This window comes from Cavia porcellus, unplaced genomic scaffold (assembly GCF_034190915.1).
Source record: "Cavia porcellus strain 051 isolate PalLab524CR breed Dunkin Hartley unplaced genomic scaffold, mCavPor4.1 scaffold_29, whole genome shotgun sequence".
NCBI classification, from domain to species: Eukaryota; Metazoa; Chordata; class Mammalia; order Rodentia; family Caviidae; genus Cavia; species Cavia porcellus.
Window position 1 is genome coordinate 4,820,191 of NW_026947512.1, and position 18,227 is coordinate 4,838,417.

General features: G+C 45.0%; 1 protein-coding gene across 3 annotated transcripts in view; it reads right to left on the minus strand.

The window, feature by feature from the left end:
* Cacna1e (calcium voltage-gated channel subunit alpha1 E) overlaps positions 1-18,227 on the minus strand; it is a 479,237-nt gene that overhangs the window by 51,310 nt on the left and 409,700 nt on the right. For 2 of the 3 annotated variants that reach the window (XM_063240090.1, XM_063240089.1), the window contains exon 28: positions 6,891-6,987. In XM_063240090.1, the coding sequence (XP_063096160.1) occupies positions 6,891-6,987 (97 nt within the window). Of the gene's footprint in view, positions 1-6,890; positions 6,988-9,167; positions 9,180-18,227 lie in introns of all 3 variants that reach the window. The other variant, XM_063240088.1, reaches the window with a different exon arrangement.

Below are 18,227 nucleotides of genomic sequence, written 5' to 3' on the forward strand. Positions count from 1 at the left end.
TCTTTAGAAGCTTAAGTGTTTCCTGCAGTGTGCCAGGGCCTTGTTTCTGACAGGATGCCATGTCTTGGCCAGTTTGAGGCCTTTCAGGAGTGACTCTCCTCTGCCCCTTGTGTTAAATAAATCTAGATTGTTTTGCCTCCTTCCTGCAGAACAAGGACAGGAAGGAAAGCAGACCAGCAGAAGTCTGGGTTAGGGATGGAGTTGGTAGGGAGCATCAGAGGTTACAAGAACCGAATAGGAAATGAGAATCCAGATGCAAAAAAGTATCAAACCCACAGCTTTCTGTCCCTTGTGGCAGATATGGGAGAGAGCAGGCCCACACATGCCAGCAGGATTGCTGAGTTCACTTGAAGGGACCATGCAAGTCAGCTCATCTGTCCACAACGCAAATGTGTGTTAGGAAATTTTCAAGTTGAAAGTCTAAGAATAAATAATTTGCCACAGGTCATGAAGCTCCTACACGCCACAGCTGAGCCTGGCACTAACAAGGGCTCTTTTTTAAGGTGACAAGGAAACAGGGCTGGGTTTAGAAGGCAGGTTCCAAGCTCTCCCACAGACAATCTGATTTTATTTTACCAGAGTGGCCCAGGAATCTGTATTTGAAAAAGCATCTTATGGATCCTGATGCAGGTGGCCTGTAACCCACACTTGGAGACATTGCCCTATTCTTTGTGACTGTAGGCTGGTAATTAAATCTGCTTCTGGAGACGCATCTTGATGTAGCCCTTGAAGATGGACTCAGCCCTGGTGCTTCAGTTTGCTTTCCTGGCCTTGTGATCCTGGCAACAGCAACAAGACTGAAAGGCTAGGGGCTGGGGATTTAGCTCAGCGGCATAAGTGCCTGCCTTGGAATCAGGCAGTCGTGAGTTCGATCCCTGGTACCGATAAAAACAAAAAAGACCAAAAAAAAAAAAAAAAAAAAAAAGACTGAAAGTGTTGGGAGCTGCGTCTGTGATAGCTCGCCTTGCGCGGCGGACGTGCGGCCTGTGGTAAAGAGCAAAGCCTGAGGTAGATTACCCCTCCCATCGAATATGTTAGTTTCCTGCTTACCGCGTAAACAACCCGCTCAACAATATAGTCTGCCTGGCAACTGATGATGTTAGCCAATCAGCTTGCCTTGCTTACTTTAACATGATTGGACACTGTACCCGTATATATACCGGTGCCACCCCTGGGCGGAAGAAGAAGCCAGGTAGAAGCCCGGAAGTAGAAGCCCAGAAGGAGCCGCGGAGAGCGGACCGGTAGAGGCTTTGGGGCAGACTGAAGCACAAAAGGAGCCGCGGGGAGCGGACCAGAGGAGGCTTCAGCTGGGAGAACCCAGGGCAGGCTGTACAGAGAAGGAAAATAAAAAGAAAAGGTTGTCCACTACCAGACTTTGTCGTGTGTCCTTCCTGCCGGCCGGGAGCGGACATCGACATTTGGAGGCCCGCCCGGGGACTGATCACCCCCGAGACGTGGAAGTGGACAACGCTCCAGTACAGAGCTGCGAGACAGGTGAGTTGGGGATAAGCCTGGGCTCTGGGTGGCGCGCACCTACAGGGCTTTTAGACTCCCCTCAGGCTCACGCGTAAGTGGCGGATTCCTTGGGCCTCACGCGGTGAGTAACATATTAAAAGATGGGAAACATGTTAGGTAGCAACACTAAGAGCGAGGGTGGTTGTGGAGAAAGCTCTCAAGAGCTTACAAAAGTACGCAGGGTATCTGAGCAGGCCCAGTCAGGGAGCTCCCGAGAGGGGTCCGTCAAGGGGAACAAGGATGCTAAGGAGGAGGACGGGGCTCTAGCCTCGGAGTCGTCTGACTCCGAGGACGAGGGAAAGTTGAATGGCAAGGAGGCCAAAGAGACCAGCTGTCAGGAGCCTAAATCGCTCAATAAGGAGTCGCAGGGTTCTTTTCCAGCGTTGCGCCGCGAATTGCGCTCTGCTCAACCTGGTCTGCGGAGGAGTAGAGAGCTCCTGAGCGCTCCCCGGCGCGAGAGGGAGGCGATTCCTCGCCACGAGGCGGCCGCCTGGGAGCTCTCTCCCCTTTCGCCAGAACAGGAAGTGATGCACGGGCCCCCATTTTCCGCCCAATCACGGCCGCTGTCTTATGCTCCGCCGCCGGCGGGTCGGTATTTTTACAGGCGGCTTTGGCAGGGGGGACGCTTGTCTCATGAGGTACATCCACCTGGGATAGATAGTGGCCCCTACGGGATATTTCCTGTACAAGTAGCTATGGGCCAGGGACGCAATGCATGGGAGCCTTTTGAGATAAAGCAGATTAGAGAACTTAAAAATGCAGTTACAACCTTTGGGCCGACTGCGCCTTACACCATTGCCATGCTGGAGAACCTGTCTTCTGGGCCCCTCACCCCCGCGGACTGGATTCAGCTGACAAAGGCGTGTCTGCCCTCGGGTAGTTACCTGGATTGGCGAGCCTGGTACGCAGAGTTCTCTGCAGAGCAGGCTGAGAGAAACGCCAATCGGGGAAACCGGGGGTGGAACAAGGAAATGCTTATGGGAGAAGGTCGGCACGCTGATGACCAGACCCAGTTCCCCGGCGCTGTCTATGAACAAATCAATGCCATAGGGCTCCGCGCCTGGAAACAGGTAAGTGGTGCCGGAACAGCCTCCTTGTGTCTTTCAAAAATAATTCAGGGTACCACAGAGCCATTTGTTGACTTTGTGGCCCGAATGCAAGATGCTGCCGATAAGATATTTCCTGATCCGGGAGTGGCTCAACCGCTGGTAAGACAGCTGATTTTTGAGCAATGTACAAAGGAGTGCAAGGCAGCGATAGCTCCTCATAAGAACAAGGACCTCAACGCCTGGATTAGGATATGCAGAGAGATAGGGGGGCCGCTCTCCAACTCGGGAGTGGCTGCTCTCCTGGCCGCGGCTGTACAGCAGAGGGGACCTCGCGGGTTAGAAGGGGAATGTAAGGCTAAAGGGTGTTTTGCCTGCGGGGAGCCAGGACACATTAAACGTCATTGCCCAAACAATGCAAATGCTAGGCCTCGCCCTAGGAATGAAGAACCATATGTTTGTGGGCGATACAAAAAGGGATCACACAAAGCTGAGGAGTGTAGGTCGGTCTTTGATGCTCAGGGCAACCGTATTTGTGGACAAGATGCTAGAGAGCCAAAAAACGGCCAGAGGGGGCCCCCTTCACAGGCGGGCCCCCGCCCCAGAGACAGGACAGCTCAGGGTGGCAGCCTTCAACAAGGGCCACCCCTGGGTCAGCAGGTGTGGACCTCAGTGTCGCCTCCAGACTTATACAGAAGGTCACCATTAGGACGGATGGCGTTAGGACCCTAAATGACATGCAAAAACTATTGGGAGACATTAATTGGATTAGGCCATATTTACATATACCAAATTCAGATCTCAAACCCCTGTTCGACCTTCTGAAGGGAGACCCAGATATAGCCTCCCACAGGAGGCTCACTCCTGAGGCAAGAGCTGCCTTACAGAGAGTGGAAAAAGCCTTAGGTGGGGCTACCTTACACAGAATTGAACCAGGGCGACCCTTTGATGTCTGTTTGCTACAGACTAGTCTACAGCCTACAGCGGTGATTTGGCAGAAAGGACCACTACTGTGGATACACCCTAAGGTCTCACCTGCAAAAGTCATAGAGCATTACCCGGAGGCAGTCGCTTCATTGGCCCTTGAAGCGCATGATAGAGCTGTCCAACATTTTGGCTCAGGACCACAAGCCATCCGAGTACCCTATACCGCCAGCCAGATCAAGACCCTGGCTGCCTACATAGATACATGGGCCATTCTGAGATGTGTTTTCCATGGGGATATAAACAATCAATACCCTAAAGACCCTATCTTGTCATTTGTCACTCAGCACCCTATAATTTTTCCAAAGGTTACTGCCTCTGAGCCATTAGTCCTAGCAACTACAATATACACAGATGGCTCCAAGACGGGGATAGGCGCCTATGTGATCCTAGGCAAGCCCCCGGTTACCATACAATTTAAACCAGATCAGCCTCAGGTGGTAGAACTACAGATCGTTAAAATGATTCTTGAACGGTTCTCAGAAGCCATTAACATTGTCTCTGATTCTAGGTATGTGGTCAATGCTATGCAAGTGCTTGAGACTGCCAGTTTAATTAGATCCACTTCCACAGTGGCTGGACTGTTCCTGTCTATCCAGACATTGCTTCAGAACAGACACCATAAGGTCTTCACCACCCACATAAGAGCACATACATCCCTGCCGGGGCCCATGGCACAGGGGAATGCGGCTGCTGACACTGCCACTCGCCCGTTATGGATTTTTACCTTACTAACACCAATCGAGCGAGCCCGTGCCTTCCATGATAAATTTCATGTTAATGCCAGGACACTAGCAAACCATTTCCATGTTTCTAGAGCAGATGCACGAGATATCGTGCGACTATGTGACTCCTGTGCCACATACAAACCTGCCATACCGATGGGAGTAAACCCTCGAGGTTTGATCCCTGGTGATGTTTGGCAGATGGACATCACACATATACAGGAGTTTGGGACTCTTAAATATGTTCATGTTTCCATAGACACCTGTTCTCACGTCATATTCGCAACAGCAAAAACAGGTAAAAAAGTGTCTAATGTGATCAATCATTGCCTGGCAGCTTGGGCCGCATGGGGCAAACCAAAAATATTAAAAACTGATAATGGACCAGCCTATATAGGCAAAGCCTTCAATGAGTTCTGCAAAATGAGGGAGGTTCAATTAAAACATGGTATCCCATACAATCCCCAAGGTCAAAAAATCATTGAGAGGGCTCATAAAAGCCTCAAAAAAATTTTACAAAAACAAAAAGGGGGAGTAGGCCAAGGCCTGGCCCCAAAGGCACGATTATCCATGGCACTATTCACACACAATTTTTTAAATTTAAATAATGATAATCGCTCCCCAGCTGTGGAGCACTGCAACCCTTCCCCCAACCATAAAGGGTGGGTGAAGTGGAAAGATGTCCTGACAGGACAATGGATGGGCCCGGATCCAGTGGTCAGCTGGAACTGAGGCGCGGTTTGTGTTTTCCCACAGGAATCGGGACGAGAACCACTGTGGATACCGGAGAGACTGACACGGGCAACAAAGCCCTCGACTGAAGATCAGACCTGCCCTACTGGAGATCCATCACAGACCAACCAATAAGATAAATAAAAATAGCGGTAGCCCGAAATGGACAAGAAGATCCTCAGGCATATGCATGGCTTGCTCAATTGGCCCACGACCGAGTCTAGATATGGCGGGCATCCCTCATTCTCCTCCATAAGGTGACAATACACAGCAGGGTAGGTGAGTCAATGACGGGTAAGAGCGTGCCTCCCCAGCACGACTCGACCTAAGCCAGGCCCTACCCCATCCTGCACGTAAGCCGCTGGACTGTTAGATGCTGCCCAGGTCTAAATTTCTCTCCGAGGGGATTTCTTTACGGAGAGGAAATGAGTGCAAGCTTGTGTGCATCCAGGTTCCGTCCAGTTTGTGCCTGGCCCTAGAAAAAGGACGAGGGCCTCAGGGCCTTGGCAGACCATGGCATGGCCAACCAGGGTCTAAGCCAAGGACCTACGGTGGACCTACACATAGGGCATAAGCCTCTGCACCCAGTCCAGGAAGGGCTACGATGCGCACATTCATAAAAAATAAAATAGGGGGAGATGTTGGGAGCCGCGTCTGTGATAGCTCGCCTTGCGCGGCGGACGTGCGGCCTGTGGTAAAGAGCAAAGCCTGAGGTAGATTACCCCTCCCATCGAATATGTTAGTTTCCTGCTTACCGCGTAAACAACCCGCTCAACAATATAGTCTGCCTGGCAACTGATGATGTTAGCCAATCAGCTTGCCTTGCTTACTTTAACATGATTGGACACTGTACCCGTATATATACCGGTGCCACCCCTGGGCGGAAGAAGAAGCCAGGTAGAAGCCCGGAAGTAGAAGCCCAGAAGGAGCCGCGGAGAGCGGACCGGTAGAGGCTTTGGGGCAGACTGAAGCACAAAAGGAGCCGCGGGGAGCGGACCAGAGGAGGCTTCAGCTGGGAGAACCCAGGGCAGGCTGTACGGAGAAGGAAAATAAAAAGAAAAGGTTGTCCACTACCAGACTTTGTCGTGTGTCCTTCCTGCCGGCCGGGAGCGGACATCGACATGAAAGGCTAGAAATTGGGAGCTGAGAAGTCACAGAAATTCAGAAAGAACTTCTCTCCTATGGAGCTATAGCTTCCACTAATATCAACATATTAGTGGGGAGAAGGCAGGGTGAAGGTGAGTCCAACACACTGGCAAACTGAAATGGGAAAGCATAGTCCGAGAGGAAGGAATAGCTTGAGAAGCTGGCACCCAGGGAGCATGAGCAAGGAGAGTACCAGACGCAGAGGAATCAGGTCCTGCCAATAGGGAGAATTTAATTTGGGGTAAATCGTTTACCCAATTATTTGCAGCTTGTGCAAAATGGACTATGTGTCTTTGGAAAAGTTACTGACCTATCTGTGACCCCCAAAATCTGAGTTTAGAGCTAGCAGATCCCTTCCTCTTGTAGACTCATAAATAAAAAAAACTCCAAGTTATCCTGCTCACCCTAGCCTGTAGTCTGCAACCCATTCAAAGGGCTCCCACAGCTTCCATTTTAGTGTTCTGGGTCCACTTTAAGGACATAAGAAGGCTTCTTCCTGGGTTACTTGGCACTAGAAAGTACAAGATGTTACCTGAGTCTGGACTCAAGAGGCAAAAGCCCTCATACTGATTTTTGGGAATGGTGGGCATTTTCCTTCAACACTAAGACCTTAACTCAGGAAGCTGAGAAGAACCTCAGAGCCTGTATGAGAACACTAAATGTTCCCAGAATGTATCCTCTTTAGCCATGGCTAGAAGAGGGGAGCAGGGGATGTGAAGAGAGCAAGCTCCGAAAATATTACCTTGAGCTTAGGCAAGCGCTTGATAGTTTTTAGGGGCCTCAGAACTCGGAGTACCCGGAGAGATTTGATGGTCTTGATGTCGCGTCCCTTGTTGGTTCTGCAGGGAAAACACCACCAGGGAGTCATTTTAAACATGGGGAGAATATGTAAACAAATTTATATCTTTTTCCTTTTCCCTTCCTTCTTTTCTCCTTTCCCCTATGATTAAATTGCTAATTCTATTAGCTCTTGGAAAAGAACAGTTTATTTATTTCATACAATTAGATCAGTTTTGCATGCCTAAAAAAAGCAACTCTTTTGAAGATAACAATAGTCAATATTACAGCCATTATTAAATTCTTATCATCTTATTTTGAGAGCCTATATTGTTAATGTTTGGGGTCTTTTGTTGTTTTTGTGGTTGTTTGCATGTTTCTTGTTTTCTGTTTTTCTTTTCTGTATTTTTTGTCTCTTTAAAATAAATTTAAAAATAAACATGGAAATAAAAGCAGCAGTCACATTTCTGCACTACTAACAACAGGTAAAAGGATAAAGAAGTGGATAAGAGGTCAGAACTTGAGCCAGTGTAAACTCCTTCAGGGACACGCTGTTTTTGAAAACAATGCCCAGGAACATTCTCCAATCACTTCCCAGAGTGCATGCACACACACGATTACATGCATACATACACATGCACACCAATGTACACAGACGGTCCCTGATCCACTATGGTTCAACTTACAATTTTTCTATTGGATGATGTGAAAGTGGTATGCATGAGGTAGCAACTGTACTTCAAATTCTGGTATTTTCCAGGGCGAAAGCTATGCAGTATATCATTCCCTCCCGGTGCTGGGCAGCTGCCGCTTCAGTCAGCCATGAGATCATGAGGGTAAATAATAACTCTATGTGCTGCTCAGCTATGATATTTGGTAGGTAGATGCATTAAATGGGTTTCTAATTTACATATTTTCAATTTTTGGTGAGTTTACTGGGACATTACCCTGTCATAAGTTATGGAGCATCTGTGTACTGAGAAGCAGGTAGGCACACTTGCACTTACACATTCACACAGGCATGCATTTACATGTGTTACTAACTCTTCTCCCTAACTGCCAGCCTAGTGCTGCTCATCACCATCCTACTGAGTAAAACAGAAGGTTTTACCCTCAACTAGGGAACATAACCAGTTTGAATCCCTACTGTACCTAGTCTACTGTTTCTCCAGTAGCAGATTCATAAATGATAATCATTAACTTGAATGAGAATCCATGGTTAACTTCATCAGAGCATTTGACTTACTCCAGGTGTGTTAGCTCTGCCCAGTTCATCAGGGTGGGAAGATCAAGCCACCACATTCAGAGAAATCTTCTCACCACCCGATATCCCCAGTTAGCTGGCTGTTCCCATGGTCTTTTCCATTCCACACACTCTGCACCTAGCACAAGCTTCACAGAGGCACTCAGGCGGAGCAGTCAGGCCCTGCCCACCTTTATTCTACCCTGCAGCTGATGACTATCATTATTCAGCCTCTTAGAAATGTCTGCTCCTAATAGAGAAAATATAGTTCTCTTATTTCCAGGAATAAAATGAATAAATCAAATTGCATTTCTTTTTCCTTTCTGTGCATCCTCTGTGATCTTTATATTCAACTCAAATAACTGCAATTTGCAAAACATGCAGGTGGCAGAAAACAAGACTAACTGGTGAGGTCAGATTGTGATTTCTTTCCCAAGTTAGCCCAGATTACTACTATGCCAACAATTTGAGAAAAAGTGATCCAGAATATCATAAGGAAACTACAAGGGATTCCATCTGAATTTTGCCTTGGGATACCCACCTTAAGGAAGACAGAATTCTCTCTCTTCTTTCACATAATGTAAGGCAGGAAGACATTTAATCCAACTTCAGGAATGCTGAGTTTGCCCAAGACATTATTTTACAACTCTCTTAATGGTCATAGGCTATAACCTACAAGTCCTTTTTATCTCTATATCTGAATATAAATGATCCAAAAGTATAAAATTGATACAGACTTTTGTATCCAGAGCCTTTGGGATATATTGTAAGGTATTACATACACAAAAGAGGCAGCATATAAGTCAAATACTACTCAGATAAGAATAATTATTTCTCAAGGTGGCTTAGTCACTCATAATTTTTAAACTTTTGGACATCAATGGAAACTCACCATTCCTTCTTCAATGAGTCAGCTCTTCCTCTCCCAACCACAGTTTCTCCCTCCCCCAAACCACTCCTCCCATCTTTTACTTAAAAAAAAAAATCAAACATATTTACCCCAAAGCATTCCTATGGAGGATCCAACGAAAGCAGTAATAGAAAGGGGTAAGGGATAGAAAGAAAGATGACAGTCAGAAAACTCTAAGGAGAACAGGGACCAATACAGGGACACGACCTGCCCACAGCCTTGGCACTTGTGGAGCCCACAGAATTTATGAAAGGAAGGACCAAGCAATACCTGCTCCATGAGTGCCACCCCCAACCACAGGGACAAAGGTACTTTGCACAACCGGTGAAACTTCTAGATCAATGACACTCCAAGTCTTGTACTATTGCAGCCTAGCTTAATTGAAATTTTCCAAATTTTCATTTGCTGAGCAGTCTTCAGACAAAAGCGCTGTTTCAGGTACATGTATAAGACACTAGTTTGGAGGAATTACTCCTCTGCATAATTTCTCTCCTTAGGAAAAGCAATTCAAGACACAAGAGAGTAGCTTAAGCAGGGTTTCATCTGAAGAGGAACAAGGACTACTCTGGTGTCTCTTCCAAGCTCAGGTGACCAATACCCCTAAACCAATTGAAATATGGGGGATCTATTAGTCTATCAAGGTTATAGAAAAAGTTGCCCTTTGGTAAATTAAATAAGTATTGTCAGTTATGTACTGTGCAGATGAAGACAAATCATCACTGCTTCAGTGGTGAGTCACAATAAGTCAAAGCATAAATGTCTTTGAGATAGAAATAATTTTAACTTTTTGAGTAATTATTGTTTATTCTAAGCTACATGCATTAGTGCAAATCTTTTTTTAATGTTCCTAGCAATCTTAGGATATAGGTTTTACCTTTCTTATTTCACAGGTAAGATTCAGAGAGGTTAAGATGTCCAGTGCCACCTGACAAAGCTGGGACTTGAATGTAAGTATAGGTGATACTTGGAGCTGTTACCCTTAACTGAAAAGTCTGTGCACTAGCAGTTACTGGTTCAAAGCTCTGTCAAATGGCTCAACAAATTTTGAGCTAGAAAAGATCTCTGAAACCCACTTACTTGAAGAAGAAACAGGCCTCAGGAAGAAGTGGCATTCGTAAGATCACTCCATAAGAGAGCCCAGAGCCCAGGTGAACCCATATCTCATGATTTACTATCTTGGCCCACTGCTATGAAGAAGTACCCAAAATTCAGGCTTTGGCTTAATTGCCAGTACTTTTTCTCATTAACCTTTTTTCCATGTAACAAAAGCTATGCTATACTACCTACCTACCATATGTCACAAACAAAAACTTTTAATGCCCATTTTACTCAGTAAACATATTCAATTTTCAACATTACATTAATTTTTGCTGTGCATGCCAAATAAATGGTTACAAGAGAATTAAACCCAAGGTTTTAGACTCTTAAATTCTTAATGTGGTAATGTCCCAGTGTTCAGAGGACTGAAGTATCTTCCCTTGAGTTGCAACAGAATCTTTTCACATATGAGACCAGACATTAAAGTTGGTTAGTTAACAAAACCTTTATCTTTCACACGACAAGCATCTGTGGGGTCCTTACCTTACAGCAGACAGTGTTCCAGGTTCTGGAACAAAAGAGGTGACTAATCCCTTAGAACGTGCCTAGTCTAGTAGGGAAGACGGACCCCAAGGAAATGAACACATAAATAAAAGTATAACGGCAAGCTGCCACAGGAAAGATTGAATCATTGATTGAAAATTTACCAAAATAACAGCATAAACCACTCTACTTTCTCCACTTTTATTTTAAGGAAAAACTAAAGGAGACCTTCATACCCCTAAGATGTGAGAACAAGTTGGGGAACAGATATACAGACACGTGGTTTAGGATTATACACTCCGGGCTTTGCTTTCTGCTTAGCCCTGGCCCTTATCTCAAAGATCTTTATATCTAGGGACAACTGAAGGGGTTCTTAGAGGCCACACAAGAAACAACTATAAACAGGATGGCCTAATATATCTTGATTTTCTGACACATCTGGATAAAGGACAGAATTTTCTCCCTACAATTAATTTTTCTGCAGGATCATGGTAAAATATTGTGGTACAGAACATAGCGGATTTATAATCACTGTATCCATGTTCCTTATTTTTGGAAATTAAGGTTCCTTAGAAACTGGACTCATTCAGGTCTCAGAATAGATAGTAATCCCATGCAGGCTGAAAGAGAAATAAGGACTAGTCATTTCTTTCTCTCCTTTCAAACAAGTCTCTTAGAGCACAGGAGACACTGAAAAGCAATGCTTTTGTAGCATACATGAGGCTTAACATTGAAATAAAAAGCTATGATTTGAATGGATGCAGAAAAATATGTTTGCATCCTATATTTTGTTATTATAGGGTCAACACTGATTTGAAAATTACCATTCAAAATAACAAAAATAATGATAACATAACCACAGAGTGAAGAAAAGCTTCAACAATTTAGCCCTGACTAGTTAAAAGACAAACAAATCATAATTTAGATAGAGGCTAGGCCAAAGTACCTCTACCAGATCCATTATGAAAACCAAAGATCTCAAGAGAGATGTTTTGCCAAACTAAGAGGGAAATGTCTTAGTTGAGGCACATTGTTTTGAAAAGAACTTATGTGCTTTTCAAGAATCATCTAAATAAGTCATCTGATATAACCCTTAGCCTTTGTTATTAAATGTATAATCAGATTTGTTTTATACATCATAGCTAGTTAGAATTTCAACAGATTTAAGAGTTGACTGTAATATAAAAGTCTGAGGATAACTCCACGGGCTACAACACTTGTCCTGCTTCAACTGAGAGTCAGTGGGACACTTACTTTACCATTTATTTTCCACTTATCTGTAAGCAGACTGTCTCTAGGACAAAATAATGCTGTTTCTCTCGTGTCTCATCAGTAAAAGATGAGGGTTTTATAGCTCAGTCGTCGAGTTGTCCTCCAGATGTGTCATGTGTAATCACTCATCATTCACCGTCGTCTTGTTCTCCAGCTGCCAGGTCCCCTCTTCTCAGAGGACACACTCAAGCTGATTGCTGCTACGAACAGGCTTTCCTTTCCATGGCAGCCGAGAGGACGCAGTGAGCACTGAAGAGTGCTTCATTCTTTTTTTCCTTTTTTTGCAGTGGTGCATGGTGCGTATCAGGCAAATGCTTTACCACTGAGCTGTATCTAGAAGCCCAAGCCCAGCACTCTTTCAGTGTCCTGGTCCCTTGCCCTCCTCAAAATCCCAGGAGGCAACATTGCAGCGTCTGAAGGAATCTCTTGCCTTGGGGGAAGGGCTAGGCTTGTAGAAGGGTAAGACAGGAAGAGAAGACATGCTGGGAGGAACTTTGAGTACTTTCCTGAAGGGTCTGGATAATTACCTGGTAATTATATAATTACCACTTATTATATAATTTAAGTGCCTGATACTATATTGAACACTAAATATATTTTACCTTATTTAATCTCATTGGACCAAAATACATTTAGTTTTAATTCCCACTTGCTGATGAAGAAGCAGAAGTTCAGTGATTTAAAGCAGCTAATAATTAATATTGCTAGAATTTAGAACTCACTGTGTCAATGCTGAATCCTAAGCTTTTATGTGCCATATCACAATACCTCTCAAAAGGGAAGGATTGTAACTGAAGAAAGAAATAGGGAGAGAAACAAGCAATTTCTGAGCTCGAATATTAAGACAATATCTTTTACTCACTATAGTCAGTCTGGGTCAGTTCACAGGCAGAAAAAGTTACAGGTGAAACATCAAGATGGATGAACCCAGGGGTGCACTTCACCGTCTGCCCTGTAGATCCTGTGTATGTCCAAGTAGAAATAAAGGATCTGCATGCTGAGAGAGGTCAGGGCAAGCCACTGCTTTGAGTTTATTGGGATTAATGACCTGGTACCACCTGGATCATCATGGCAGAAGGGACTCTGACATACTGGAGAAAACACTGAACTTGAAATCAGCACACCAAGGCTGCTCATAAACTCACTGCACTCTTTACTCGTCAAATAAGTCGAACTAGTCAAAACTCTGGCAGTTCATTCCCAAACCATAAAGTGGACTGTCAGAATAAATGAAATAAAGTATTCAAGGAAATGAGAAGGAAGTTTCCCCTTTTGTACTAATAACGCTTGCCTCTCTAAGACCTGTGGGTAAGACTATGATTGCTTATGGGAAAATCTCAACTTAGCACTCTGACCATGTCACTGCTGCTGCTGCCATCAGGAAATTATTTTTCCTTCTTTCCATGCCTTAGCATCTCTTGAGTTCACCCATATGCCTTAAATCTACTGTTATTCTATCTTTGTTGTGTAACCATAGAACTAGCTAAGTGCTTGACGCCTATTCCTTTCTGTACGTGGACCTCAACAAGCTTCTCATATATATGACACCCTTTTGTGAATTTTCTCCTCTGCACTACACAGCACAGTACTGCAAGTGGAAGGTATTTTCTGTCCAGGCACTAAACAGCAACAGGAGGCAGCAAAGCATCTGTCTTCTAGCAGTTATGCCATTCAGTCTGCTGAACAGTGACCTGATTTGTATTTCTTCCTAGTCTTCCTGTTCCAGACATACCCCAAAATCATCTGCTGATCTTTCGAGGAAGGCCTTGCCTGAAGTACAGCCAATACAGCCTCCCAGCTGGAGACTAATTTGGAATTCTAAGCTGTGGCCCTGTGAGTGTGGATTAAGCAGATGGTGGGCAGGTCACATGGTCTGGGCAATACTTCCGGAAGACCCATCATGAAGGTCTCAGAGTACCCTAAACCTACTTTTAGAGTGACAGGTTGCCATTAGTCCTGCAAGGCTACGCTCTTCTCATGGCATGAAGCCTCGCCTTCTATAGTGCTTTTTGAATCTGGGTCTGGTCAGACTAGTTGCTGGTTACCATGTGGAAGGAACAGTTTCCTGATTGAACCATTTCATTTTGCTTAGTTTATGGCCAAGATCCTACTTATAACCAAGTATCTTCCAAATGTGCTGGGGATAAAGAGAATTACTTAGGTGTGTGCACTATAGGACAGAGTGCTGCAAATGCATATTTTCCAGGGGACTCCTCAGCAACACCAATCACATTTTTCAGTGTTTGCCAAACCATGCATGCTGAGTCTTAAAATCATGAACAGGTAAATAGGAAACTTAACCCCTCCTTTCAGACACTCCCTCCATATACATTCCATTCTGTATTTCCCAAGCCCCATTTTCAAGGCAGCTGGGGTATAATACAGCGGTGACCACTCCAAGAGTCCCTGCCTGGGTACAAAGTCAGATGAAGAAGTCACTTGAGTTGACTCTTAACACTGGAATCTTGAGGAACAACATCCTCCTATCTGCTCACGCTGGAAATTTTCAATTCATTTCCATCCAGCATCCTAAATCTACAGTTAAGGGGCTACCTGACCGCTAAATTCAGTTTTAATCCTCCATTCTCTTCCAGAATAGGGGAACTGGATGGTCTATCTGAATCAGCAGTGAATGGACCTTCTTTCTGTGAAGTAGTAGTTTGCCCACTTTCCTTCCTACAAGATGAATGTGTAGTTACAGCTTTCTTTAGGTGACTCTCAGTTCTGAAAGACTGGAGGCTGCAGAAGAACCATAACCATCTTTTGAAGGGACCACCTTAGATAGAGGCGGCAGTGAAGAGGTGGCTGGGAAGCCAGCCATGTTCCATTGTTTGTACTAGCATTTGGGTTCTCAGCAGTCCCTCCTTTGCTATGTGTGTACACCCTTACCTTCAGAAACACAAAATGCCACAAACACTACCAGACCCGAGGAGCATAACCTCTAGCTCTAGAGGACCCTTCCAAATCTCACACTGCCTGTGCCTGTTTCACTGAAAATTCGGAACCAGTTCTGCTACTACAGCCAGCTCTAAATGCAACAGAGACCTTATGCATCTTAGCAACGAGGGCAAAGTGTCAAGTGTCAGAAAAGAAGCATGCTTAAATGAAAAGAATGTAATAAAAGCTAATGTGGGAACTCTGGTTCCTTCTGGCACCAAGAAGCAGATTGACTCATGTTTTCATTTTTGGCTACGGATTGAAAAACGAAAGGCCAAGTGTGGCTGTGGGCCAGATCCCCCTGCATGCCAGGGAGTCCTGACCTCACCTCATGCCCTGCTAAAACAGTAAATGGCAACAAGAAGCCTCGACATCAGCTGCCAGAAAGCCTGTGTGACACAGAGTGCTGACGGATGCACAGCCAGAGTAAGTCTGCGGGCAGGGGAGCAGGAGGGAGCAGGACTGCTGGGGCTTTTTCTATTAAAACATTTGTGCTAGGGCTGGGGATTTAGCTCAGTGGCATAAGCGCCTGCCTTGTAAGCAGGCAGTCGTGAGTTCGATCCCTGGTACTGATAAAAATGAAAAATGAAAAACATTTGTGCTGACAAGCAATCATGCACTGTGGCTTACTACTGAGAATGTAACCCAAGGAGGTCACCTTCCTGGGCAAAGTGAATTTGTCAATTAACATGTAGAATAGTGAAAATGGAGAGATTAGGGCCCTTGGGTGAAGTGCAGGTATCAAACATGCACCTTCTGGCTCTCTTCTTTGAGATGCTGCCCCACCTCTCTGCCCGTCCAAGTCCCTGTATAAACTGAACCCTGAGGACACAGACATCATCTTCACCATCCAAGATCCTGTGAGGGTCACAAATGCAATCTACATAGTGGTCACATGGCTTTCGCACAGGCAGCTGACTCTGAGTGGTACCCGGGGTGAGGGAATGTGTCCGTATACATTCCCAGAAATGCCAAGGCTGTAACCATCTCCACCTTCCAACCCAGCAGGTCAGGAAGCAGAAGCGATGGCAACAGGGTGTGAGGAAATTGAGAAGAGCAGTTTCTGGTCCTTTAAATAGGAAAGAATTATTATACAGAAGATTCTCCCTTTTGCAGGAAGAAAAAGATAAAACACAAAGGTTTCACTGACCCATTATTCACAAGACTCTTATTGAAATCTCAGAAGGAAAGGTACAGCTCAGGACATTTATAGTTGGCAAACACTCCGTGTCTCCATATGGCCCAGAAAGTGGGATTTTGTGAGGGCAGAGGAATTAGGGAGAGCTGTTTCCAACCCCTGCCAAAACCCTGCCCACCTCCCTACAGAGATGCTGGGCTTAGGAGACTTGAGTGTTCTTATAAATGCTTTATAATGTAAAAGTGGACAAGAAAGAACAAAAAAAGTTACAAAATAACCTTCCATTGATTTTCTTATCCCCTGGTATGCCCACAGTGATAACATACATTCCCTTACCCAATTCTTTAAAATCAGTCAAATTCTCAAACATAATTTGTCAGGTTTACATTATAAAGAATCCCTTTACTTGATGTATTCAGCCATAGAGAACAGAGATTTCTCTCCAGCTGCTACATACACAACACATATGCTTTAAGGAAACACACATGATGGCAGATGCAGATCTCTACAGCAGCAGGGCTCAGAAACAGCATAGCTTTCTTGGAGAATTCAGCTAGAGGCTCTTCTTTCCTCATGGTGACAGGCAATGCCCTTGCAAGTTGGGTTGGGTTCTAAGAAGGTCTTCGATGGCAGTGATGGAAGGAATGGCAAGTCACCTTTGATTTCTGAGGAGCCACATAATGATGGCAACCATGGCAACCACTATCAATTGCTCAAATCCACTAAGCATGCCTTTGCAGAAACCTCAGGAGGACAAGGTTCAATTCCAAGCAGGAAAGAAAGAAACTAGAGCAGGAGTAAGGTTATCTGAATAGTGGGCATTTGCTAGGGCTAATCTATGGGATGGCAACGCAAGTTATACCCACAAGGACAAAAATGCCTGACAAGCCTGCAGACAACCCCACATTTGGCTTCTCTGCCGACCTGAGCCTCTGACTATGGAGGGACATGGACTCAGTGGCTATTTCACTCTTTTCCAGGACATGCCACTGTGCTGGCAGGTAGGACTCCTGTGAACCCCACTAAAGGCTAGGAGAGCTGAATTCTCTGATACCCTCATGAGAAAAGGGAAAGAGTAGAGTTAGGAAGCATGGAAATATGAATGGGAGAAAGCATTGTCATACTTCAGCAAATGTGAGAAAGACCAGAGGAAGGGAGAGTAGGCGCCTGCTCTATAAGCAGAGAAGGGAAAAGGAATTGGCATAGCAAGCTTGGAGGGACAATGACAAAGGAGAGTGGGTGGAGAAGGATGAGTAAGTACCATTTACATTTCAGAGAGAAATGAAGAGACAGTTCAAGGGATGACATCACTAATAGCAAGCGATGGATCACAACTCTTAATCCATTACAAAAGCATGGATCCCAAAACCAGGGGATTTCTGGAGGTCCCTTGCACTGTACCTGGTCTGAGGACCAACAGAGAGGTTTCGGCTCCAGGCTGTTAAGACTTCCCCCGCCACCAGCACCAAAGCCACCACTACCATGTTTCAAAGAGCACAAAGAAAGAACAAGATAGATGACAACCCTACAGCACATCAAAATTACAGAACACAGGGAAATATAGCTAGGCTGTGGGCACAGGGCAGGCAAGGCGAGGTTTCCCCAAAAATGCACCACCCACCCACACTAGCACCAATGCACCTGCCTGGTCACTGTCTGTACAAGATGGGTACAGGGTGCATGCGTGGGAAACAGCCAAGTCTTGGACCAGCCTGCAGTCATTTTCAATTATTTGCATACATTATGCACCAATGCATATTTTCTTTCAACCTCCAGATTTCATGACATGATATGGGAAAATTAGAATAATGCAAGGAATTAATACTCGTCAACCACTCACATTAACAGAATCTGACATGCTTTACATGCTTTGATTTGGCTCCATTTTAGAGATAAGAAACTGTAAGGTTCAGGGCCCCAAAACTGGAAAGAAGAGGGGCTGGAGTTCAAACTAGGTGCTACCTCACCTCATGTCCATATCTCCTATCCTAGGTGCTGCTCTCTTTTCACCCACAAAGACAAACTATTCTGCTGAATCAAAATAAGAGAGAAGAACAATATGGTGAATAATGTACGCAAATGAACTAATAAAATGAAAAGCAAATTTGACTTTTTAAAACCTAAAGGTAATAATTTATTTATCTCTCACCTGAAAAAGGTGGGCTTCCCTATGACAAAGCCAGGGTTTAACATGTTCATGACAGGGCCATAATTAGGAGGT